Source organism: Alexandromys fortis, unplaced genomic scaffold, assembly GCF_014885135.2.
Source record: "Alexandromys fortis isolate MF-2015 unplaced genomic scaffold, M_Fortis_MF-2015_v1.1 scaffold_94, whole genome shotgun sequence".
Classification (NCBI taxonomy): domain Eukaryota; kingdom Metazoa; phylum Chordata; class Mammalia; order Rodentia; family Cricetidae; genus Alexandromys; species Alexandromys fortis.
The window spans coordinates 4,551,561-4,579,332 of record NW_026067979.1 but is presented as its reverse complement, the minus strand read 5'-3'; the positions used below and the strand labels follow the sequence as shown (position 1 = coordinate 4,579,332).

Sequence of the window (27,772 nt, the reverse complement as noted above, 5' to 3'; positions counted from 1 at the left end):
ATCGAGGACCCGTAGATCTAAGCTCTGCTACAAACACTGGTCTGTAAGTCGGAAGAACAACTCAACTTGTGAGCATTTTCTGGAACATCATGACCACACTCAGTACAATCTTATGGCTTCCATTATGCCCTTGGAATGTCTTTTAGCTGTACGGTAAATTGGAAAACACACAGCTATGGTTTTCGTGCCCTCTGTCTATAATTTGAGTTGGAGTTTGCTTCCATACCACATAGCCCCGCCTTAGTGCTTTTATTGTAAATAATTTACACCAGAAATGCCGACTCACGAAACCGAGGTCAGGGAGATTGTTATTTAAGCAAACAAAATCAATCCCGAATCACTTTAGGCTTCAAGCCCTGTGGCTTATCTGACAAGAACTGGTGGGCTTGATGTGGGAGCCAGCCGGTGAGTATAGGAGATGATTTCCACGTAATGGGAGCATCCCCACCTCCCTGAACTTAGGAACCTCCTTGCTGAAGTTCGCCTTCCCCCCAGGACAATCTTCCTCTTCTTGTTTTGCCCAAAGTGGCAACCAAACTTCCTTTATGCAAATAAATAAATACCAAGTAACTTAATCTGATAAATACTTTTAAGAAAAATAAGATATGCTAAACCCCTATTTCCTCCTGACCTGAAAAGGGGAGAAATGGAATTATGGGAGCAGCAGAGGCCAGCAGTGAGAGCAGAATGCCTAGGGACAGGGCTTGGTCTGCGGCAACTGCTCTCAGCCATAGCTCGAAGTTAAGCCTGGGTGGTAGGAAATCACTAAAAACCAGTCACCAAATGAAGCATGGGATCCAGACCTGGCAAATCCCAAATCCTTGGGAGGTCAAGGGAGGAGGACTGGCCTAAGAACCACCGTGAAACTGTCTCAAAACTAAAAGGAGGCTTGGGGATAGAAATCTGCCCTCATGTGCACAAGGTCACAGGTTCAATGCCAGCACTATACAGTGTTTTAGGAGAGTCACTAAAGCTCATCTTTTAAGGGGTTCATTTCCTTTCTGGTGGATTTCAATTGGTTGATTCGCTGTTGTACAACGACTGGTGTAACACTCAGTGCCAGCTACTGTAGTAGCTCAGGTTACCATAACTGAATAAAGAATGAGCGTTTGAACCCTCCATTCAATAGTGTCCTAGTGAGAGAACAGGCTGTCACTGCTCAGACAGGGCAGGGGTGGTGGCTGGTACCCCAGCGGCATCTGTGCTTATCTGCCTGAGGGACTGGTGAAGTGTCCTGGAGAAGGAACAGTAGCACCATGACATGAAGAGCAGACATAGGAACAAAACACAGAGGGGTTGGAGGGATGGAACTGAACTCTGGAGCATGCCGGAGTTGGCCGTGAGAACCTGGATAAAACAGTCATGAGAGGAGAGAAGCGCAGAAACACAGGTTCTCCAGGAGCACTTGGTCTACTGCACGCAGCTGTGTGGGGCGGGGCCCTCTTGGCCACCTCCCATTCTCACCATCTGTGTCTGTCCTTAGTAATCTAATGGCAACACAAACCTCCTTCTGCGACTCAACAGCTGTCTATACCCAAGGAAAACAGCAGAGATGCTGTAAGACCAGACCAGAAAACTGAGATACGGAGAAAATACACCTGGAATACAGTGAGCAATGGGCAGTGTTGGGCATGTTGATTTAGAGCGAAGTTTAGCACTAAAAAGATGTTTTACAAACACGTGCATAAGTGATGCTCACACACATATGCAGAAAGAGTGGAGAGGGGTTGGGCCAGGGTATGAGGAAACACGAGGCAGAGTAAGAGCAAAGGAAACAAGGCCTGCTGGAGCATCAGTCTGTGTTAGAACTCTTCAATGTCACCTTACTTCAGGGTGAGGGATAATGACAGTCAAGGAGAGAAATCTTGTGTCGAAGCAGAACCCAAACCCAAATCCAAGTTAGGACACTCTGCCTTCAGAGACTTAGAGGTTTTATCAGGAAGTAAACATGATGACTTCATTTTTAAGAAACTGTGGGAATGATTTAACACACAGTAGGTTTTTTTTTTTTTAATGCGTGCGACAGGTTACACCACTGTCGTTGTGTTGCTGTCACTGAAAGGGAACGATGGTCGAATCTGCTTTTGGTTTCAGTGGCTTTGGTCCATGGTAAGATGGCTCCCTTGCTTCTGGGTCATGGTGAGGCAGAGCACCATGCTAGCAAGGCAAGCAAGGCAAGGCAGAAGAAAGTTGCTCATCTCACAAAAATCAGAAAGAAGGAAAAGCAAGGGGAGAGGGGACAAGACACATATTTCCAGAGCAAGCCCTGAGCATCTTTTTCCACAGATGAGGCCATACCTCTAACCACTTCCCAGTTGTACCACTGAGTTGTGAATCCACCCCAGATTGACCAGTTGATTAGGTCTGAGCCCACAGGATCCAATCACTTCCCTCAATTCTGTTCTGAATCATGAGTCTGTGGGGTACCTATCACATCTGAACCATGAGAGTTATGAGAAAAAATTGAAGCTACAGTCCTCTGTAGTGGCATCAGTCAGGCCCCAACTATTTCACTTGGCAAGACACCGTCAGCCACAGAGGACACTGGCCAGGCTGAGCAGCAAGCAGACAGTGAAGAACTTTAGAATGATCTGATACTATAGCTGTCTCAAACACCCCCAGTGACTTCTGGGTAATGGAATAATGATGCTATGTATATTTTGGAAACAGTCTCACAATCCAGGGACTCAGGGGCTCATGTTTCAAGAGAATTCTCGCAAGAGGCACCAGCTCATTCTTGTTGGCCGATTGTTTTACAGCTCAGGAATAAGCTTTTCTGATTTTCTCAGGCTTCAAACCTACCGATCCAAGCCAAGCACAGACTGCAGGATCCTACAGGATCCTGGCTATACGCACTGTGATCCAGGGCTATGGCCAGACACACTAGAGAGACGGCATCATGAACAGTGTGGACAAGGAGGGGTGCAAACAAGGTTCATCTCATCAGACTGCAGACGAGAACGTCTTTGTAACTCTGAGGGGGCAATGATAATCTCAAAAACCAAGTAAAGCAAAGCCAGTCACATGTGACCATCAGTATTTCTAACTAGTATCACTACTGCATAAGCTTACCTGTTTCCTCACACAGCATAACCTCCAACATTTTTTCTTTGCATTCTTATCTTGCTCTCCAAGATATAATTAACCAAAACCCAACTACTCCATATGATTTCCCCCCAGGAAGCTAAGCTTCAGAGCATATGAGAATACACACCCTGGAATCCAGAGGCCTGAATTAGAATTCTGGCTCTCCTCCTAATGGAGTGGACCATCATCATGCATTCTCATCTCTGGGCCCTACTTTCTCCATCACTGATAGCATAGCAACATTCTCCCACCTTTATCATCTAATTTAATCTCTTTAAGACACATACAAAAAATAAATTAGATGATACAAGAGATAGAGTGCTAGTTGACGTGACACAGAAATGCTGGCTCCTTTTCTTCCCAACACTTCCATTCTTTGATTCTTTCTCTAGAATTTTCTAATATAGAAAAAGGAGGAAATTCTGAGCAATCTGCTTATTGTGTGTTCCTAAGAGATGAAGACATGATCGTAGTGGGAAGCTTTGAGGCAGAAGAGAGAATGAAGGATTCTAAAGGATGCTGACATCCATACAGCACTCAGGATAATGGTCTCAGGTAGAGTGAGGGTTTCCAGATACCCATCACTAAAGAATAATAGAAAGTTCTGGAAGGAGGGCAGAGGGTTACAAAAGATACACATTCTTTGTGGGGTATATGCAAGTGTGTGTGTATCAAAACCTCCTGTAGATTTGTTATCATTATTATTTTGGAATTATAGTGTGGGGATTATAGAATTTGGAATGTGTTTAAATTGAGTTATTTTTTTCTTTCTATTATAAGTTTTTCACATAGCAGATTTTGATCACATTCTTTCCTCTCCTCCAGTTCCTCTCAGGTTCTCTCCACTTCCTACCCTCATTACTTCACATTCCTGTCTCTCAAAAACAAAACAAAGCCAGAAAACAGCAACAAAAGAAAATCAAAATAAAGCTTTAAAAAAGAATATTAATAAGGTAAGACAAAAAATAATCAAAACAAAAAGCACACACACACACACACACACACACACACACACACACACACACTCTGGAGTCTGTTTTGTGTTAGCAAGTATTCATGGCTTGAAGCCTGCCTTGGAATGTGGTTGCTACCTCCAGAGGCACCCTACTGGAGAAACCTGATTTTCGCCTTCCAAGCAGGTATTAACTGCAAATAACTTCTGGTTAGGGATGGGACTTTGTGTCCACTTTCCCTTTGCAGTGCTGGGATGTTTTTCTGGTTTGAGCCTGCTCTACACCTTAGCAGAACAATAGTAGTAGGTTTCCCCTTTCTAGCATAACAATAGTAGTAGGTTTCCCCTTGGTTCATGACCTAGGTAATCTCAGGGTCTAGGTCACACAAGCATTGTATTATATGGGTTCCATCTCATGGAGTGGGAACACCCTTTTTTTTTGAGAGAAGGAATGTATGTATGTGTCTATATGTATGCATCATAAGCTCCAGTAAATTAATTAACATTTTTATGTATTATTAGTTCTTCGTGAACTTCATATAATGTGATTTGGTCATATTCACCGTCTCTCCCCCAACACCTCCTAGATCCATTACCCTTTCCAACCGTTTTCCCCTTTATGATTTTCTTCTCATCAAGACCAATTTGTGCTGCCAAAGTACTCTCGGATGTGCGACTTTCACCTGCAGCATGGTTGACTTATCAGGGGCTACACCTTAGGGAAAATGACACTGCATTTACTAATAGCTATCAAGCCTCTGTGCTGATCACCATCTGCTAGTGGTTAGCATAGATGCCTTCCAAGGTATACATTCGTTTTTATTTTACTTTATTTTATTTTATTTTTTAAGACAGAGTTTCTCTGTGTAGCTTTGGCTGTACTGAAACTCACTCTGTAGACCAGGTGAGCCTTGAATTAAGAGATCCACCTGCTTCTGCCTCTCAAGTACTGGGATTAAAGGCGTGCGCCACCACTGTCCAGCCAAGGTATTCATTCTTGACAATGCTTTAAACCAGAGTCATCCCACTGTTATCGAAGACACTCCACTTGGAACTTGTTTTCTTCTTGGCAAAACTGGCCTTTGGGCAAGGAACTGCACAGGCCTTAACCACTGACAAGGTACATGGTATTCGGAAATGGATAAGCAGGACTTTCAAATCTTGCCAAGACAGGGTAAGACCGTTTTGAAAATTTTCCTGCCTCTGAAAATGGTCTGTCAGTTACTCTAGGCCTTAGCCAAAGTTGGTTGCTTCAACGTTGCAAATGAGACTTTGGGTGATTGCCCAGGTAGCCAGTTGTCTCTCATTTGTTACACATTTTGGAAGTTGCTTGATTGCACTTCCTGCTTACTCAAGTAATATTATTTCCCTTCTTGGATCTTCGATGGGGTTGAACACTAGATAGTTGTAGTTACTTTCCTCTCATGACTTGGCCAAGTTATTATACAAGACTTAAACTAGTTAGGATAGCATAATTATTAAATATATTTGTTCTTATTGTATATGATTTTGTTTTAGGCTTAGAACTCTCTTATTTAAACAAAAGGGGGAGGTGCTAAGGGAAATCTACAGTCAGTAGTTACCCACTGGGGCGTGGCCTCTTATATTATTTATGCCAATGTAAAGCTTCCATCCGGCCTCTTTTCTGCCTGCGCAATTCAGTTTCTGTTCTCTGTTCCAGCAGAGGATTCTGATTTGTGAGTCTACCTCTAAATAAATAACCATCTATTATTCTCAATTCTGAGCTAGTGTGGGATTTCTTTTAAGCATCCTTCTTCAACCTTTATTCCAGCCATACAGCACAGAGGAGGCAAAACCTTGGGGTTCAGCAAAATTGACATGAAACAGAGGCAAGGATCGTTATAGAGAATTGTATATTGCCATCTGAGGTTCATCATTTTCTAATTTTATTAATGGATCTGAGTTTGTTCTAGTATATTGGAGTCATGAGTCTTGAACAATAAATCTTGAACAATGAATATCTACTTCTATAGTGATATCAACAACAGTGGTTTATATTTAATAGGCACTGGCTTATAGTCATCAATGTATGTCAGGGATAAGTCTGAAGACCTGATTAAGTCAGCCTTCCCAACTGACATGAAGACAAGTGCTACCCAGTTTATAGTGCAGAAACAGAGGCATAGAAAGGCGTGGCCCACAGCCGTCTACAATTACATTAAATAATATAAGAATTCCATTTTAACACTTCGCATAGTGAGATGAGACATTCTATTTGAAGTATGCCATATAAGTTAAACACTGCTCTGTGACTCCAACTCCAGCGTAAATCAAGATACACACAGACACAGCATGGGCCCAGGTCTTCACCCTGAGTCCTGCTCCCTGGCCAAAGGGCAAACCTCTCAGCTTACTCTCTTGCCTGGGTGTGGCTTTTTGCAATAAAAGTCGTGTGCACTCACTCCAGGAGCAGCAAGTCTAGCAAACAGGAGTTGCAAGAGCTCTTTTGGCCCTGCTTTTGGCCACTGGAGCTTACTGATAAGGAACTGTCTTCCATTGGGATTGCATCAGCTGCTACCCAGAATGCCCCGAGAGACTCGAGTGAGTGCACGGAGGGAAATCAACTCACCTCAATCTTCAGGGGCTGAAGGAAGCATTCCTTCCGGCACATGTTGCTACGTGTGTGCTTAGAAGGCACATACATGCCCACATGCTCCTAGACAACTGCTGATAAGCGGAAGTTAGATCCCTATGTTGACCCTGGCATGGGGGGGGGGGGGGGGGCAGAGAAGAGCCACAATTTCGTTGTAAGTTGGCAGTTTTTAAAAATTGTTTTACTAGGGGTAGGGAGCACCTGCAAGCTCCGTCAGGAAAAGAAAGGGGCTGTTTATAGCATCTAAGTTAAGGAATAGCTGGAGTAGGGGGAGGGGAGGCAAGAAGGACAGGAAGGAAGAGCAAGGTCCTCCAAGACGCCACTTCCAGTGTACCAGTGGCACTTCTAATGACAGCCGCCAGGAGAAGATGACACACAGCAAGCCCAGGACATGACTTTCTCTGTATCTTACCTCCCACTTCACCCACATTAACTCTTCCATTCTCATTATTCACACATAGAAAAATCAATATAAAAATTTCCTTTGACAATATGGTTATTTTTACCATGACAGACCCACCAAATAATCAGAAATCCAAGGGTCCAGGCACAGTGAACATGATTAATGCTTAGCAAAGCTCAGGTGAAGTCTGTAGCTACATCACTGGATGGCAAGTCAGGGGAGACTGGGATGTGGGAGCTGCGTATAGATACAGGGGCTCCTCTGACCCCCATCTCACAGCCAGCAGGATGGGATGATGTCACTGACCCACATCAGCTGCCAGGCTTACTGTCATAAACAGGGGTTTCATCAGGTGGGTCTCAGTGATGAGTATCGCTGGGATGCTAGAACACGTGAGGAAACACTGCCGAGGCCTTTATTAGCCGCTTGCCTCTGAGACAAGTGGCATGTTCTCTTCGAGCAGGGAAAATAGAACTGAAGTATCCATCAATCCGTAGATGATCTGAGGTGTCTAACCATTAGGGGACAGCGGATCCAGCTAATAGTGCTGCCATTAAAAGGCCCAAAGGAAGTAGTCACTCAACTGTAAAGACAAATACATGAACAAGAGAGAACTGTGGGGTGTGCCCCAGAACACATAAATCCTTGGAGACTAAAAATACCCAAAGTCTAACTGGAGGCTCAATAGGAAGAAACTGTACTGAACACCTGGTAAATCGGGAATTCCAAAAAGAGCGGGGAGAGTAGAGACCTCAACAGATCAGTTCTCAGGATTCCAGCTCAGGCACAGAACCAATGGTGAACGCTTGTCTAGCAATGTGAGGCCTTGGTTTCAAACCTCAGCACAGGGTTGGGGACTAAGTGCTGGCCTGGGTGGGCAACTCAGAGGTATGGTGTGTGGGGTGGGGTGTAGGTGTTGACCTGGGTATGCAACTCAGATGTGTGATATGTATATGTGTGTAAGGGAGTAGGTGCTAGGTTTGAGTGTACAGCTATGCGATATATGTGTGAGGAAGTGCTATGTCTAGGTTTGCAACTGAGCTTTGTTATGTGTGGGGTTAGCGGATGCCAGGAAGGTGTGCAGCTCTGATGTGCAGTGACTTCCCACAGCTCTCCTGTTCTCACAGAGCCTATGTCTTTGTCATTACAGTACCTGCTGCAATTTAGCTTTGTATTTACACAAGAAAAGGACACCCAGGAGAAGGTAGAAGAACTTGGCCAGCTAACCAGACCTGCCACCCTGTGCATGCAATGATTTGACAGTGTTCCTGGCTAGGGGGAGCCAGGAATGCAAGCTCTCACCCACTGCCTCAACTGCTTCGGATGCCTTCAAAGACCACAGCTGTTCAGACATACAGCCCTGATAGTCCTTGTTAAATAATGACACAGACCCATGGAATGCCCTCCCTGAAGAAGAGCAAATCCTCTCAGCTGTGAGAAAAAAAACAAAACGTAGTCCCTGGAGTGGAAAAAAACCATGATCTCTAGTGTCTTTGGCTAGTAGATGCCCAGTGGTGTAAGCTTCCATATGTAGTTATTATCAACAGCAATTTCTCTTGCATCGTTTTGAACCTAGAATGTTTCTTTCAAACAAGAGCATGCTTTTGCTTTTGTACAGCACAGGAATCCAGACTGGTCTGGCTAGGAAATTTCACTGACATGGCTACATATCTACCACAGAGTCAGACACAGGATTTCTGTGTAACCGGCAGTGACATAATCGAAACCAGGCTCAGATTTATTTAGGTAGCATGGTTCTGATAAAATGAAAATATTTTAGTTAGTGGTACAACACTTTGGGGGGAAATTTACAGATTTCTCCCCTGCTCCACTGATTCCTCACTTACCTACAGGAACACTGTTTGGGGTGGAAGAAGGAGGGGAAGAGGGAGGGAGTGAGTGAGTGAGTGAGTGAGTGAGTGAGTGAGTGAAAGGGAGGGAGGGAAGGAGAGAGAGAGAGAGAGAGAGAGAGAGAGAGAGAGAGAGAGAGAGAGAGAGAATATTATATTTCGGCTATGCACAATGGCACCTTTAAGAAATCTGCCAACCAGTAAAAATCTAAATAGTGGTGGTTGAAAAAAATAACAAAACTCTTCACTGCTTCCAGTTAATATTCACAGGACTCAAGGGGAGCAGGGCTTTCAAGGGTTCAATATTTATAAATGCTACTGTTGTCCCCCAAACACGTGTCTTGGATTCGTAAGAGAAGCAGGGAGCTTTTACCATAATGGGGTGAGGGTATGAGTTTAAAGTAGAGAAACAAGTCATTAAGAAACAAAATTAAAATCCACAAGTGAGCACTTGGTGGTCTGGGATTTGAACACCACTTGTTGGAGACATTTTTTCCTCATTCACTAATGTTTTAAAGACATGGAAAATGCTTGTGGTGTGTAACACTGCTGACCAAGAGAGTGTTTGTCTTTTCATTTAAAATTTGGATGTTTCAATCAAGGACTTTGTGCTTGCTGCGCTGATGGTAAAGCCATCGCTCCATCTGCTAGGCAAAAATCACGTCGGGATGAAAAGTCAACTCGACTCTAAATGAAAGGCCAGTGTCCTCACCTCCAAGCCTCACACTGTTCTCAGGAGTTTCTGTAATCTGACCGTGAGACATTCTCTAGTCTTTCACCTCATCTTGCTGACCCTTGACACTAAACGAGCTGCAAAGCCCTGAAGTCTATGTTCCTCTTTTATCCCGTTTCAAGAATGTATTCATATTAATGCTACACAGGAAACTGAACCAACACAAGCCTGCAGCTCCTGACGAGCCAGCACTGGCCCAGGAAGCAGCATGGTTTTTCAGAAGAAATTTATGATGTCTATAAATTCACCTTCAAGGTACCTATGACTGGAAGGAAATAACTCGAGTTTTGAAAACTCCGTCTTTAACCTAGTCCCTTCCTATTGGTTACTTCATCAAAAACCCTGGAACTTCGGAATGGAAAGTTGACGGGGATCCAAATAAGCTTCAAGTTGGAATTCAGTTCTTTGAAACTGAAGTTTGCTATATGACTTCCATTTTGTTGATTCATGCCAAGGAGAGTCCTATCTGGGAACATGGAAGAAAGGGAAGGGAGGGTCTCATTAGATTGATTCATGGGCAGGTTATTCTGCAGTGTGGCCTCTAGAAGGAACATGGGAATAGCCTGACACTGAGAAGCTGAATATTGAGAAAGTGATGTAAGAGTCACCTATGAACCCCAAGAATGGGTGGGTAAGAAACATAGAGAGATGAGAGGAAAGGTGCTGGTTCTCACAACAGCAAGGTCTGTTCTCCCAAGCACTGGGGAATAGAGGTATCCATCGATGTCACTACAGTCTCACTTGATGTATCCTTGCCTAGGAAAGAAGAGCCAAAGCCAGAACAAACGTATGTGTGTATGCATGTATGTATGTGTGTATGTGTGTAAGTTGTCTACCTCTGATGTGGGAATAGTTTCTTATTAATAAAGAAACTGCCTTGGCCCATTTTATTGGATAGAAAATTAGGTAGGCGGAGTATACAGAAGAGAATTCTGGGAAAAAGAAGCTGTGTGAGGAGTCGCCATGGTTCTCCCGCTCCAGACAGACGCAGGTTAAGATCCTCCCTGGTAAGCCAGCTCGTGGGCTACACAGAATATTAGAAATGGGTTAGAACAATATGTAAGAGCTAGCCATAAGGAACTGGAACTATCCGGGCCAGGCAGTGTTTGAAAGAATACAGTTTCCGTGTAATTATTTCTGGGTATAAGCTAGCCATGCGGGCGGCCGGGTGCCGGGGACGCAGCCCTGCCGCTCCTATTTCAACAGATGGCGCCCAGACGTGATGGGCTAAATCCACTTAAAAACCTGAGAAGGCTTAAAAATAAGGGAGAGAGAGTTTAACACAGATTTTTGCTGTTTTGTTGGTGGCGTGCTGTAGAGAGATTCCTGATTCAGCTACAACAGCAGAAAAATAAGCTACATCATTTTAAAGCGCGGCTTCCTGGGGGCTGTGCTGCCAGCATGAACTCTGGCTTTAAAGCATTTCAAGGCTTTTATGGGACTGGATGTTTGTGTTCCGCTTGGGATCGGAGGAGAGTGCTCTGAGACCGTGCAGATGGCTCAGAGCTCCCCGCCTGCACCTGGGCAGAAGGCAGAATCAGGCTTAGGCAGGCGGAAGAGCATGGCGGATTCCTGCCGCTATACAGAGACGCATTTTCAGACTGCGCAGTGCTCTGCATGTCAGATTTGGCTGTAACTTGGATGAAAAGAGTTTCTGTGCTGCACACTCAGTCTCAGAGTTAAACTGCTGAGTGCGGCTCCAATGTGGACTTGCTGTGTGCCTGAAACTGTGAATGGTTCAGGGGCACCAAATGACTCTGAGGCAGGAGCGGCTGCTCCATGCTGAACTGTGCTGATCTCAGGCAGGAACTACCGTAATTACCTTAAAACCGTGCAGTTAAGGTTTAGACTGGGCAGGACACAGGCAGTACCGTATTACCTGTAAATGGTGCAACTTAAGTTTTTAAGAAATGCTTAACATTTTAAGAAATGCTCCTGTATAGTAAAGAAATTACAGATTCACAATAAAACAGATTCAGACACTGTTGGATAAATGTACGTAGGCTTGGGAAAGAGAAGAAAAAGAATATAAAGAATAAAGTTAATGTCTTAAAAAGAAAAAGGGTAAAGTCTTTAAAGAGACAGAGTACAGAAGTACAGAGAGTTATAGATTAAAAGAAATAAAGAAATATAAGCCACGTAAAAATGGAAAATTCACAGAGAGTCTGGATTATGTACATTGTGTTTTCTTTAAAATTTTTGACTGTGAAGGAGCTAAGTACAGAGAGACATTTCATTACATGGGCTGCCAATCTAAACCAAAATGGATATAAGGGTATTATGATTTCAGAATTTGGGTCTAAGGATATGATGCTTTGGAGAGGGTCTTCTTTTGTTTTTGCAGAGGATGAGACCCTGTGGATTGCATCTATTCCGATTTGGTATGATAGACCACGCCCTCCTGAAAGGTTGCTGTGAATACCCTCAAAAAATTGCTTCGCTCAATTGCCAACTGAGATGAAACTAGCATACAGGTTATATCATGAACAACCTAATTAACGACGCCCCTATTCAGCAGGAAGCAGTTTGTAGAGAAAAAACTACGCCCATGTTCCCAAATATTGTTTATAAATGTTCTTTTACATTTAAAGGGGGATATGATATAGATATGAATAATTTGCATTGGTATGGATTTTATGGTCAATTTTGTTATATGTATATGTATTTTTGATCTTGATTAAGGTATTGTGATTGTGTAGTTCATTTAAAAATGTAATGTATAATTAGGAAATATAGGTTGTTAATGGATAATCATCGCTAATACTTAAGCTTGTAGTCATGTTAGTTAGATTTTCTAGATATATAGAGAGATATTTTAGTTAGATAGGCATTCTTCATATCTTTCAAAGGCTGCAGAATATGGCATTTAAGATATTTTAATAACTTAGGGTTTTTCATGACAATGAGACACATTTGCTCCTGGCAGCACCAATCTATTTCAAGAGGAAGATGGGCATCGAAGAGAATCCTTATGGAGTTTGATAGCCATTTGGGCAAGAAACTGCTCTTGCCTGGACTGTTGCATAAACTGGACACAGAGAACCCGCAGAGAGAGGACTGCTGAACTTGCCTAAAGGTGAGATGACCTTTTGGGGTTCCTGCTTCATGAAAGAGTCTGTGAGACATTCTGCAGGACACAGCAAAAAGTGACTGAACTGTCTTTGGAATTTCTTGCTTGATGAGAATGTCTGCTGGATACTATGGGCCTGTAGGCCGAAGATGGATGCCCCAACGGTACAGAGGAACTTTGGGTGACTGTCCAGGCAGCGAGATGTCTCTGTCATTTCTAGAGTTTTCTTATTTCTTGTTTGATAGGTAATATTATATCCTTCTGGAGTCTTTGATGGAGTTGAAGAATGGTTAGTTATAGTTTTCCTTAGTTATGATAAGAGATAAAATAGATATAAATATTGTAACTGTAATTCTTACTTGATAACTGTTTTGTTATATGTAATTTTACTATGTTAAAGTTAAAGCCTTTCTTTTTTGTTTAAACAGAAAAAGGGGAAATGATGTGGGAGTGATTTCTTATTAATAAAGAAACTGCCTTGGCCCATTTTATTGGATAGAAAATTAGGTAGGCGGAGTAGACAGAGGAGAATGCTGGGAAAAAGAAGCTGTGTGAGGAGTCGCCATGGTTCTCCCGCTCCAGACAGACGCAGGTTAAGATCCTCCCTGGTAAGCCAGCTCGTGGGCTACACAGAATATTAGAAATGGGTTAGAACAATATGTAAGAGCTAGCCATAAGGAACTGGAACTATCCGGGCCAGGCAGTGTTTGAAAGAATACAGTTTCCGTGTAATTATTTCTGGGTATAAACTAGCCATGCGGGCGGCCGGGTGCCGGGGACGCAGCCCTGCCGCTCCTAATTTCAACATACCTCTACTTCATGAGAGAACACATACAAAATAAACACATTTATAAATCCAGAGAAGAGAAAGTTGTGTTGTAATTTCATGTTGCATTTTGTATCTATGTAGAACTGTGGGACAGCCTCGTTGCAGGAAATACAGAAACACCCAGAGACGGACTCCAAAAATGACAGTGAGTTTCATCTAAGCTGATGCACCTCAACATCTTCTGTGTCCCTCAACAAATGATATTACTTGCAAAAGGACACTGGAGTACACCTCTCCATAGGTATGCTATGCCTTTAGGAATGAAGAGTATGGTTTTAACTAGCATTCTGAATAATTACCTGCAATTTTGAATAGGTTAAAACAATCCCTCTGAGTTATATATTTAAGTTGGGTAGATTTATGGTACATACATATTAGTTTAAAGACAAACAGCCCTATCTTAAAATAGAGATTTCAAATAGCAATTTGGGCAGCAATTGCTATTAAAGGAATTTTGAACCTAATAAATCCTTAGCTCTGCAAATGTCTCAAGGTTTCAGAGAGACGGCTAATGAATAATTTATGACTGCAAACACCATCACAGAATCCTACACTGTATTTAACTTAATGCCCTCAGGTGCATGAAGAATTCTGATCTTTTTCATTTTACAAGGAAGGAGTGTTTACTTCCTTTTCCTTGTACTTGCGCTCATGAAAGTTCAGGAAATTTCAAAACCACAAATGGGTTTCTCAAAGAAAAACTGACAAGTCAAAACTGTTATTAGAGCCTATTTCAAATATCTCAGAGTCTCTTTAGTTTTAACTGAAAACACACGAATTGGATTCCATCTACTTGAAATGTTTATTTTTTCAATAGACAAACACAAATTCTACTGAAACTGAAGTATGATTTACTTTGGGATGAGAACAGCTGAACCAAGTAGTAAATATATTGACTTTCTCATATCATAAGTTTACACTCTGAGTGAGACATTTGCTTCCTCATAAATATCACGTGAAAAAAAACAGTTTGAAAATAAATGATATGCATTATGCCATTTCCCATTGACATAACAAATGCTATACTGTGTTTGTCACAATTAAATCACGTAATATCATTAAGTTTCTGTACTCTCATCACAGATTGGACATTCCTGTCCTACAGTTGAGTTTTGAGAGATTTATGCAAATCCCAGTCTTAGAATAAGACCAATGACTATGTTTTACAATCATATATGATGCCAACATCTAAATTGGAGACCTCGCTTTCCATGGCAAATCCTATATATAGACATTCATACATGCACACTCACCTACATTATTCTACACTAGAGTAGTGAATGACCAAAATGACAATGAATCCCATAGTGCAACCATGTCACAGATTCCTTTGGGTGTGATGATAGCTAGCTCCAGTGCACGCACACTGAGGGGAAGCACAAGGCTGGTACTCACAGTTGTAAGCAGGGGCGAGGCGATGCTGAGCTTCCAGGCTGGCCAGTGTGATGTGGAAAATGATATGCAGCAGCAGGAAGGAGAGGCTGGTGAGGCACAGAGACTGGAGCAACCGCCCTGTGTGTCCTGGGGAGGAAGCATTGGAGTGTCAGGGAGTGCTCGCATGGCAACCATATGGAAGCCCCAAGCCTGTCTCAAAAGTGAAGCAATGTGATTCTTATCTTAATTATAAACCTACAGACAAAGGACATCTCATTTACTTTGCAATATTATATAACTGTCTTTACATATGAAAATTAAGTATAAGGAAATTCTTGACAAATTTCCTGTTTGTTACCATGGATTAGAAACAAGTGCCAGATCAGAAAATTGTATAGAAAAACATAGCTAGCATGGAATGGACCCATAATATTCTCTTAATAAAAGTAGTTTAAGAAATTAAAAATAAGAAGAAAGTAACCTAAGACATCCTACAAAGTTATGATAAGTTCAATTTCAAAATTAAACACAGATAAGGAAGAAAACTGTAAATCAATTTCACCTGTGAGCATAGACATAAATTATAAAAAATGTTAACCATTTAAATAGAATAAAATATAGCTTGGCATATTTATCAGAGTACAAATAGGTTTAATATAAGAAATCCATGTGAAATTCACATACTAATGCATTCGTACTACTTTTCTTGATACCAAAAAGGCAAAAAAGCATTAATGACTTTAAAGAAATAGCTAAGAAAACTAAGAATGCAGGGAACTGACTTTAAATGTTGAATAAATCACAATGACACAAGCATCCTGATTTTGGTGAGCATTTAGGCATCAGCCCGTGAACTTGGGCTGTTCATCACCTCTCTTTGATGACCTACAGTGAAGACTGTGGATTTTCTCAGCCAGTTCATACAGGAAATTCTGTAAGCCAATTCTTTGAAATAAATAAGATGCTGAAAAATATCTGAATCACATGTTCATAGATTTTCTATGGCATTACTACTCTTTGATAGAATCTTGGCTAATAAAAATATTTAGGCATTAACCTAATAAAGAGTGTAGAAGGCTTTTATGGGAGTATAAAAATGATATGAATGAATAAAGGGATAATTTACATTCACAAAAGAGATGCTGTATGATAAAAGTTGCAAATTTCCCTTAAAATCAGTCAGTAAGTTCAAAAAAAAAATTCAATAAAATACGAAAAGAAACCTAAACTTTCAAAAACATTTCAGTATATACAAGAAAGGATGTTTTGAGGTTTTCAATAGACAGTGTAAATATATATTTAAGAGTAAAATGATCTCACTCTGTCAGTCTTGAGAAATAAGTTCAGAGGTGAATGAGGCTGGTGTGCCCTATGGTTATTAAGATTCACTACAAACCTCTGTTAAAACACACAAAATCTCAGATTCCTTATGGAGAAGGTTAAAAAAAAACCAGATGGAATATCATTGCTCACAAAACTAACTTATTTTTATTAACTACAGCCATATCTGTGTTGATTCAACAAACGACAAGACAATGATAGAACGATATGGGAAGGTGGCACTGTCGTCTCCCACAGAAACACCATTTTGGCAGCCACACTTAGACATATTTTGTGGAAGCCCCAGCGGCTGTGTCTCCACCTTCCCCAAGGAAGAAGGGATTCAGATGTGAGCACAATGGGAAGGGTAAGAGGGCCAGCTTCATACTGCCCCTGCCTCTCCCATGGTCAACAGAGCTTGCTACAAGGAGAGGCTGGATTGGTTTGTATGTTCTCCTCCTGGGAAAACTGAGAATCGTGTGGGTGCTCAATGGCCTCAGTCCTGCAGGGTTGTAGCTCAGACAGCTCACTTCCGTCTCATCTCATCAAGAGAACTTCTGGAACAAGCCAATGGAAATCAACCAGCAACAGGTAAGAACAGGGAGAAGAGAAGGGGGTGTACTCCATCTCACCTGTGGCTCTTCATTGCCAGCCATGGGCCCTAAGAGCCAGCCTGAAGACTCCACTAAGAGACACGCTTGTGGACCCGGCAATGTGACACACCTGAGTGTGGCCATGACCAGCTGATGCCTCCCCCGGGCTGCCTACTCTCCCTTTCGTGGTTCAGCTCCTTGTACCTTCTTGAGCATGGCCTGTACCAGCTCCGACAGAAAACATGCAGACCTCAGCAGCACGTGCACATCTCAGCAATTAACCTGTGCTGGCTACAGATAAGGTACGAAACCGAGCACGCAGAAGTGCTGCCCTCTGAAAACACAGGAGAGGCTCTCGGGAACCAAGCTTGCCTGAGGGACAGAGACGGCACAAGAATCAAAAGAAGCAACAAGAAAAGTGAGCTAAAGTTGTCTCTTCTAAAAGAATGAAAGCATAGGAAGCCATAAAATCCACAGGCATAGTACGTCAATAGCCAAATTGAGAATACTTGTAAGGCTGTCATGGCAGTATGCAAATCAAATTTAACTCACATTAATATAAAGAGTTAGAATAGAAAATATTAAAAATAAGTGTAATTGTAATAATTAAAGTACTTTGATTTGTAAAGACATAAATGATGACAATATAATATGGGATGGAAAAAGTATAGCTTTTCTATGTGATTAAAATAAAGGTATGATTAATAATAATAGATTATTTTAAGTGTATGATACATTATGTAAGTTTCATGGTAATCACAAGGCAAAAACTGAAGGTTGGAAGATGACCCAGTGGTTAAGAGCACTTGTTGCTCTTCCAGACAATCCAGGTTCTTCTCTTTTGGTGGCTCCAGGTTCATTTCCTAGCATCCTCATGATAGCTCATCACCATCTGTAATCATCCAGGGGATCTGATGCCTTCTTCTGACCTCCTCAGAGACCAGCATGTGACCAAACCCATATATACAAGCAAAATATTGATATACATAAAATAAAATAAATAGATCCAAAAGAAATAGAAACAAGCATCAAAATAATATAAAAAAAGAAGCCAGAATAAACGCCAATAGTAGTTGCAGTCAAGTATCAAAGTTCATGTAAAATACGGAACTACCACAAGTTGAATATTTCCTACATCCGTAGTCAACCAACATGTACTGAAGGAAGTCAGTGATCATAGACAGCAGGTTATCTTAATTCCTGTGACACCTGCCCTCGTGTATCCTTCTCCTTGGGGACTATGTGACATGGCAGTCTGCTGAAGCACATCTGGGCACAGGGGCCAGTCCTCAGATAAAAGAGGGAACTGCCATCGAAAGTGATGCTTTAAATCCAGAACATCACAGAGAGAGAAAACCAAGGACAGGTTTTGTTTTCCATCCTAGAATGCAACAGCTTTATGTTTTCTGACTCTTGGAACAATACAGTGTGGGAATGCGATTAGCCACGGAAGTGAAAACTCAGCTAAATGAAACTGAATTTGATTAGCCCTAAGATAATCAAAAGCTCAAAATCTATAGAAGCGGAAGTCGGAGGGGGAAATAGCCTTTGGGTTTCATCTCAGTTCCGCTGTCGTTTTGATCATTTTTACTGCAGAGAAGTAAGGCTCAACACAGCAAATGTCTCCTTTTCTATATACTATTGATTGAGGCAAAATTCTCACAACAGACTCAGGACTATCCAGTACACACACAATGTTGTGCAAAGAGCCTCTCCGTTAATTGCACAACAATCAAACAAATATTTTCCACTTTCCCTCCCCCACCTGGCCTTCATGAGTCAGCTCCGTGACTCTGTAGATACTGCCAGTGTATATCACCATCCACAGAGGTGTTTTGTGACTGCTTGGCAGGACGTTTGAAGGTTTGTTCACACAGTGGGACCATCAGTCTTCTTCACTCTCTTTATGGATAAATGAAAGTGTACCTGCCCATTCTCCTGCCTTTGTGCACTTGGCCATTCAACTGTTATTACCAGTGATATAATATAATATAATATAATATAATATAATATAATATAATATTAAATATGCACACACACATACAGAGAGAGAGATTGAGATTGATTGATTGATTGATTGATTGATTGATTGACTGATTGATTTGGGTACCTGCTTTAATATATTTTATTTAGATCCCTAGAAGAGGAATTGTTAGAGCATATGACAATTCTATGTAGATTTTTGTCAGGAGCCAGCAAAGGTTTCCTAGCAGGCAAGTGTGCATACCACATTCTCACTAGCCATGTATGAGACTCCAGTTTCTTCCTATCTCTGCCAACACTCGTTGGGTTTTCTCTAGGTTATATTTTCAGTATTGCTGTCCTATTGGGTATCAAGTGGTGTCCCATGGTTGCTTTGGTTTGCATTTCTCTGATGCCTAAGGAGGTTAAGCGTATGTTCATGTGCTTCTTGGATACTTACATATTTTCTAAGAAGAATAAAATTTTGCTTTGTTAAATTGCACTTGGGCATTCTGGACAATAGATTAGATGTACTGCCTTGTCACAAGTCCCAAAGCAGTTGGCCAACTGATCATACACTGGAAACCCCCTAAAGTAAGCCAAGGTAAATCATCTGTCTTTATAAGTTGGTCATCCTAGGTATTTGTCACAGTAATAGAAAGGTGAACTAACATGAGGGGCATAAATCAGCTCCTATTGTTCTGTACCCTGGATACCCAAAGTCCCTGTCTTCCCCACTTGCAACACAGGTTCACCCCAGCCCAAGGTTTTAACCCATGTGAACATCAAGTCTCAGCCTCTACTTTTATCTCAGTATATTTGGACTCAGATATGAGTGAAGCCCAACATGCGACTCATAGTGAGGAAAACTGAAGCCCCAGTGCACATTGAAAATTGTTATTTCCTCCCAAAATGCATCAGTGGAATAGCATAATACAAATATTCCCATCTAGAAGAGATAGACTGTAAGAAGTCATGCATTTGCAGTAAGCTTAGAACCTGGTGTAGAAGATTGCAGAGGAGTTGAAATTTGGAGCAGCCTCTCTGGCTCAATCAATAGCCTGCCCTTCCGACTATGGGTTAGGAGATGGCAGTTTTACCCTGGGGCCTTGAATGAAGGCCCCAAATCTCTATGCTAAGCACACCTGAAGGCTCTTGGTGGTAGCATACTGGCACACTGAAACTAAGAAGGTGACCCAGTCCTCTGAAGTGACAGTCATCTCTACCTCCCAGACCCGTGTCCCAGGGGCCTATAGTGACAGTATCAGTTATGATGTTAGGGTCATCTTCCCTTTTCACTGAAGCTGAAGAACACACTTAGAACCAAAGGAATAGCGTTCTTCCTCCATTCTGTCCCGTATCAGTGCCTTAAAACTCTCAGCTGGCAGTTTTCCTTCTGTGATAGTTGATTGAATGTGTAAGTCACCTGGTGATCTTCATTAGATGGTTGTTCAAAAGTTACTGGTGTCCAGAATGTTCTGTGTTTGTTGGTGTTTTCAGATAGAATTTCCTTATATAGACTAATCTGACCTCCTGACCCTCCTCCTACCTCTGCTTCCCGTGTGCCGGGGTCACAGGTCATTCTTGTTTTTGTAATGATAGATGGTTGGGGGTTTCACAAGTCCTTAAATTCTGGTTCCTTTTTTTTTTTCAGCAATCCATTCTTCAGTGAGCCAGCCCTCCCCCGTGTACCATTCTTCTATTGCACGTTTCGATAAGCCGTCAGGAGGAACCTGGCCACACCTTCAACATTTTGGTTAGAAATCTCTCCTGTTTATGTAAGTTTTCCTGCTTACAGATGGAAGATCAAGAAAAGTAGAGAAATCCAGGAACCAGTGGCTGGTTCCTGGTCAAACTAATCCAACAGAAAGCTGCCTTATTTTCGTGCCTTCAGGAGTTGTCAATGTGCTTGTGTATACTTGTTAGTGTTGGTGTGTGCCCATTGTCCATGAAAGGTCAGATGTGTGTAGAGACCCAAGATGATCTTGGGGTCTTTCCTAGATTGCTTTCCTTCTCTATTTTCTTTGAAATGGAGCTGCTACCAAACTTGGAGTCCCTTAGTCTAGTTAGGCTATCTGGCTAACAGCTTCAGGGATCCACCTGTCTCTGCATCTCCCAGCACCAGCCGTATAGGGTCATTCTACCAACACTGACATTTTCCATGAGCATTGTGGAATATTTGTTTAACTATATAAAGGTGTGATGAATTTGTTCTATTATGTAAAGGTGTGTTGCTGTTTTACCTTGCCTCCCTAAGGCACCTGATTAGTCTGGTAAAAAGCTGAATGGCCAATAGCAAGGGAGGAGGTATAAGCAGAACTTCCAGGCAGGGAGAGTAAGTAGGAGGAGGAATTTAGGCTCCAGTAGCTCCAGTAAGAAAGAAAAGGAGAGGACAGGGAGATGCAAAGGGTCAGACAGACAGACACAGAGGAATCAGGAAAGTAGGACATGCAGAATGTAAGAAAAGTAAAAAGACCCTGAGGCAAAATGCAGATGAATAATAGAAACAGGTTAAATTAAGTTAAAAGAGCTAGTGGGATAAGCCTAAGCTAAGGCCAAGGATTCATAATAAATAATAAGTCTCTGTGTCTTTATTTGGGAGTTGGTTGGTAGCCTAAAGAAAATTCCAGCTACACATGAGTACCTGGGTTCCATACTCAGGTCCTCACACTCGAGTAGCTGGCATTTACTCACTAACCATCCCAAGCCATACTGATGCTTAAACAACTATTTTATTCTCTTGCAGCTTTGGGAAATAGAGCCTCAGATCAAGCTGTTCTCGGAGCATCTTCATCAAAGGCCTCTCTCCTGGGCTGTGCCTGATCACTTTCATATCATGAGCATCCTGAACAGGCACATCCCTGGGGTCTGTGTATGACTCTAAATTTCCTCCTTCTGTAAGGACACCAGGGAGGTTGGATTAAGAATCCACTCTAATTACCTAATGTTAATTTATGTTAAGCTTTTGAGTGTGTGCCCATCCCCCTAAGTCACATTCTGATGTAGCAGAAATAAGACAGAAATAAGTATAGATTTTGGACAAATATAATTCAGCTCCAAACAGTGGAAATCCACATATTATTTCTGATGTTGGAGGGAAATTCATAAGTGTTCAGCCCCTTACCATTAAGCATAATGTTAGCTGTGGTCTTCCATACACACTCTTAATCCTGATAAGAAATATCATTTATAGTCACAGTTTCAGAGTGTATTTGCCAAATGCTATCACTGTGTCTGTTGAAATGATGGGGTTTTATTCAATTTTTCTTATTGATTCCAGGCATTCAACAGTTAATTTTGATAAGAATGTGTCTAAAATCTGGAATTATCAGATGATATGTCAATTCATAGCAACATGAAGAAATGGGGCATATATACAAGGACAAGCAACGGAGCAACTTCAAAATAATTTCTAAAAGCAACTGAGCACACAGAGAGACAAAATCAGTAACCCATGGCTGAGACACTACACTCCATAAGTACACACTGTTTCTCCAACCATCTGGATACCAAAAAGGAAGAAATTAAAAACTAACAAAGGGACTAAGTAGCTAAGTGGGAGAGTAGAGTGTTTCTAAACAAATTTTATCTTGAGTTTTAAACAGAGTTTTTCTTGTTTATATTAGATTTCCTCAAATGGAGATCTAAAAACAAAACAACCCCCAACTATTGTTGTTTCAGATTCCATCCAGGAACTGGGTTTTTAAAATCACTTTCTGGTTGGATTTAAGGCCCACTCCATGAGATGGAACCCATATCTGACACTGCTGAAGTGGCCAAAAACCTGAGGTTAGCTATGTCATGGGTCCTATGGGGAAACCTACCACTATTCTGCTAAAGAAACATAACAATTAAATGACTCTGAATGGCATCGTGCTGTACCTATAGATCAGTGCATCACTCAGCCCTCGTCCTCTTGCCACAGAAGGGAACTAACCCAGAGACTCACAACTGGACATTGTGCACAGAGGCACTTTGAAGCTCTCAGACCTAAATGGGGTGTGTTCACCAAATCTGTCCTCCTGGGGCTCAGGGATCTATGTGGAAGGGGAGATGAAAGGAGTGTAAGAGATATTGGGTGATTCCAAGGAAACATTGTCTTCTAGGTATAACGGCACTGATTGAATTCATAGAGATTATGGCAGCAGGAGTTAAGGCCTACATATGTTGAAGCCAGAAGGAACCCCAACACTGAGAGGGGAAGTGGACACAGCTTATACCCTAAATCAGAAGCTATTTGCAGTTGACATCTGCTGGCAATGGGGAAATCAGTTTTCTTTGATGGAATCTCACGGGGCATAGTTACCACATTCTAGAACAGACCCCACACTTGGGAGTAGCTAATCAACACAAAATGCAATAAATGGTATTTTTGTTGCCTGTCTAGTTTTTGTTGGGGTAATATTTTATTTTTACCTTATTGGTCTTTTGTTTGCCTATTTTGGGTTTCCATTTTTGGGGACGGGTTCTTTTGTTTATTTTTTGTTTTTAATGAAAGAGAGAAAAAATAATATGTGGTTGGGTGGGTGGAGGTGACTGGTAGGAATTGGGGGAGGGAGAAACGTGATCAAAATATATTGTTTAAAGTATTTTCAATTAAAAAAAACAAAATAATAAAGTAGGTATAAACTTGAGTTCTAGTTTATTACACTCCTGAAGGAAACAGAGGAGTGTCATTGCCTTAGCCAACATTTCCAGTTCCCTGACTTCCAGGCGACCTGAATGTGGCAAGCACACATGGAAGACCCAAGGCTCTCCAGATGGTGCCAGCTTCCTTAAGCTAACTTTGAAATTTTCCGTTTATGAAGCAATCTGAGCCAACAATCTCTGAAAATTTTAAAGGGAAGCCCTGGGCTTTGTGGCAATTTTCCTTTCTGAGGAAATGAAAACTGCAGTATTTTATTGTTATGGGTTTCCAGGTATAATAATGAACCCAACGCCAAATCCTCCTAAAACTGGAGTTTTAAGAAGTAAGAATCTTCTGTGGCTCATTCTCAAAGTGCTATTTTTTCTGACAGCTTGATCAGAAAAGCCATATAGAATGACTACTCAATTATATGCCAAACATTTAGAGAAAATATCTTGAGAAACAATTTGTTTATATTTAAAGAACCCTTCGTAACATATGCTGTACAAAGAAACACATGAAGTGTTGACAAAACACTGAGGGCTTTCCTTAGGTTGGGAATGAAATGGGACACGGATACCTACTTGCTAGAAGAAGAATCCTCAGACTAAGCAGTCAAGCTTCTAGGTCAAGCACATGAAAACTCTAGCACTTGGATTTCGAATGATGGATGTTTCCTTGGGGCCAAGCTAATAGAAATGGAGAGAGACAACGCTTAACCACATCTTCAACTCACTGAGGCCATCCTTCACAGCACATTAAACCTGTGTGTGTGTGTGTGTGTGTGTGTGTGTGTGTGTGTGTGTGTGTGAAAAGTGTCTCACTGGAAAGAAGCTGTGAGCAATGCAGGAGTGAGCAGAGGAAGGGTGGTAGATTGTTCCCTTCTCCTTCTCTCATTTTATGCCCTATTATTTAATAACTTAAAAAATTAGATTTATATAATTTTATTTGCCTACATATATGTATTGCACCATGGGTATGCCTGGTGCTCACAGAGGTTAATAGAGGGTGTCAAGATCTCCAGGAATTGGAGTTCCCCTGGAGTTACAGATCTTTGTGAGCCACCATATGGGTGCTGGGAACTAAGCCTGGGTCCTCTGTAAAAGCAATAAATACTTTTAACCACAGCACTGTCTCACCAACCCCTTAGTAACTATTAAAGTGTTAGAATCTCTTCCAAAATCTATTGCTCAATTAAAGGGATACAAACAGTACTCTGAAAATATAGGGCAGTGATGATCAAGAACCATAGGAAGGAATCTGAGGGTTAATACATCATGCTTCCACACTTCCCTCCTCTGAACTGAATACTTGAGGTTTAGTCTTGATTCTACAACATCCTTCCTTACACACTTATGCTAAGGGAATCCTCTGGCCTAGTGTGGTGAATAAGGTTGGTGGGATTCTAAAACTTGGGGCTATGTCCCTGCAATATCAGCTACTGTCCTAGGCTGGGTTATCTGGAAAGAGCTCTGGGACAGAGATTTCAGTGCAGAAGTTTTTAGTAGACATCTATACTTCCTGCCAGGGACCCACGGGAAAGTAGATACCTTTTTGTGTATATTCTAAGCTGTCATTCTGAGGCTGATCGAGAGGCTACTGTCATCTTTGTTCTTTGTCTCTTTGGCCCTGATGGAGAGGCCACTGTCACCTAACACTGAGGTGCAGAGTACTCATGTAGGATAGTGAGGAAACCAGCACTGACCCAGGAGAAACCAAGTATCAAAGTCATCTAAGCTGGAGCAGAGACCTGAGCTAATTCTTTGGGATCTGGATGCAGACTGGCCCTTAGAAAAGGTTTAGAACAGAAAACATGCATACTGACCTGAAAGGAGTGTGATACAGTCAAAGCAACTTCCTGCAGGTAAAGATCACTGGGGAGGAACTAGATGTGAACAGGATGGGTCAACCACTGTTAGATAGAAGACTAAACATGGGGTTGTGCTGGGAGATGGATGAGGTACATGACAGAGCCACTGGGACCTCCTGGTCTAGACACAGACTGGTCTCAAGTGGCATATGCGCACCCTGAAGTCAGATTGCCTGCAGCACACAGGTATCTGCTTAGCAAAAACTCATGGCCCCATCTGTAACTGCTGCTACAGTTTGCATAACTGTTTCTTTTTTTTTTTTTTTACAGATTTGTGTGTCTATGCTAGGCTTTTTTTTTCTTTTTTTTTAAAATTTATTTATTAAATATTTCTGTCTCTTCCCCACCTCCGCCTCCCCTTTCCCTCCCCCTCCCCCAATCATGTCCCCCTCCCTCCCTCCCGTCCCGTGGGAAGTCCAAGGAAAACCCTCCTCTGTCCAGGTCTCGTAAGGTGAGCATCCAAACAGCCTAGGCTCCCACAAAGCCAATACATGCAATAGGATCAAAAACCCATTGCCATTGTTCTTGATGTCTCAGTAGTCCTCATTGTCCTCTATGTTCAGTGAGACCGGTTTTAACCCAGGCTTATTCAGACCCAGGTCAGCTGGCCTTGGTGAGTTCCCGATAGAGCATCTCCATTGTCTCAGTGTGGGTGCACCCCTCGCAGTCCTGCGTTCCTTGCTCATATTCGCTCTCCTTCTGCTCCTGCTTTGGACCTTGAGATTTCAGTCCGGTGCTCCAATGTGGCTTAAAGGGCCTTGAGTCTTTCATTGCCTTATGAAGGTTAATCTTCTGGGAGATGATGGAATTTTTAGGGAAGTAGACCTCATAGGAGATCCTTATATTTTTAGAAATATGCTGATCATGGACCCTCGATACAAAACAAATGCATACAAAGCCATCCAGCTTTCTAAACTGAGTTCTACAACCCCACCTAGGGTGGTTTGAATAACAATGGCCCCCATAGACTCAGACTGAAGTTTGGTCACCAGAGAGTAGCACTATTAGAACGTGTGACCTTTTTGGAGTAGGTGTGGCTTTGTTGGAGGATGTGTGTCACTGAGGGTGGGCTTTGAGGTTTTAGATGCTCAAGCCAGGCCCAGTGTCCCTCTCTCTCTTTCTGCAGTCTACTGATCCAGATGTACAACTCTCAGTTACTTCTCTAGCACCACGTTGGCCTGCATGCCACCATGCTTCCCACCATGATGATAATGGACTAAAGGACTAAACCTCTCAACTGCAAGCCAGTCCCAAGTGTTCTCCTTTCTGAGAGCTGCTGTGGTCATGGTGTTTCCACATACAATAAAACCCTAACTAAGACACCCCCCCTTATATACTGTACCTAACTTCTGATACTTTGTTACAGCAATGGAAAACAGTCTTAAGACAAATATTGAAGTAAATTTAAGCTAAGTGTCTTGAGATTCTCAAAAAAAAACATAAATAAATCACTCTAACCTGTGAACAAGACATTTCTTTATAAATAGAAATGTGGCGTTCCATTAAAAGCTGAGTCACAGACATAGAAATATTTTCATCTCATTATTTAAGCACTATATAAACGAAGCCCCAGATTAGCTAGATAAATTTAGTGAATTTGATATTGCTAAGTTGTTCATCCAAAACACAGAGCATAGCAACAAAGATAAATTTAAAATAATACTTAAAAGACACAGAGGGGAGAATGAGAAAATTCTGTCATACATTTGAGAATTCCAGGAAATCTGCAAGAACAATGAAAACAATCTTGATCTTCTAATTGTTTATCAGATAATTAGTTCATGCTATAAATAATGACTTTGCAACTACCATGTATTGTTCATCTTATACTCCAGACTATGATGTCTCTAGTCTAGAGTAGGGCAAATGCTAGGTGAACCCAGAAAGACAGTGCCATTTAGAAACTAGACATGGCACTGTTGCTTCAAGTTGATCAGGGAAGAGCTCTTGCAAAATATACACACACATTGAGTGTGTGCAGACTGGATGAGCCAAAGCTGGCCACAGAGCTGGACATTCTAGATCCTTAGCTCTGAGGACCAGAAGTGTTTCAGGCTTCATGGGATACACTTTGCTGATGCTGCTCAATACTAGGCTTGTAGCTTTAAAGGAAATCACAACTAACACATGGGCATATTTCTCATGGCTGTTACTATAATCTGAATTCTGAATGTCACCCAAAGGCTGGTTGTTGAAAATGTTCCAGTGTCCCAGGGAGAAGCTAATAGGATGTTTCGGAACATTTAAATTGCGGAGTCTGGAAGGTATTAGGTCACTGTTAGGGTGCTTATGAAGGCAGTAGTGGGACCCTGTCCCCTTCCTTTACTTCTCTTTTCCCCAGTACACTTTCCTCTCATGACGTGTTACTTCACAACAGTCCCAAGCGACTGGAACAATCTATCAAAACAGTGAGACAGAAATTCCTTTTGTCTTTATATCCTAACTATCTTATATATCTTGTTAAGGGTCACAGAAAAATGGCATAGCT

At 41.8% G+C, this 27,772-nt stretch overlaps 1 protein-coding gene across 5 annotated transcripts in view; it reads right to left on the bottom strand.

Moving 5' to 3' along the window:
• Piezo2 (piezo type mechanosensitive ion channel component 2) overlaps positions 1-27,772 on the bottom strand; it is a 340,070-nt gene that overhangs the window by 192,124 nt on the left and 120,174 nt on the right. For all 5 annotated transcript variants that reach the window (XR_007594600.1, XM_050157961.1, XM_050157964.1 and 2 more), the window contains exon 3: positions 14,934-15,059. Coding sequence is in view for 4 of the 5 variants with exons in the window: in XM_050157961.1 (XP_050013918.1) it covers positions 14,934-15,059 (126 nt within the window). In the remaining variant the exon portion in view is untranslated. The remainder of the gene's footprint in view (positions 1-14,933; positions 15,060-27,772) is intronic.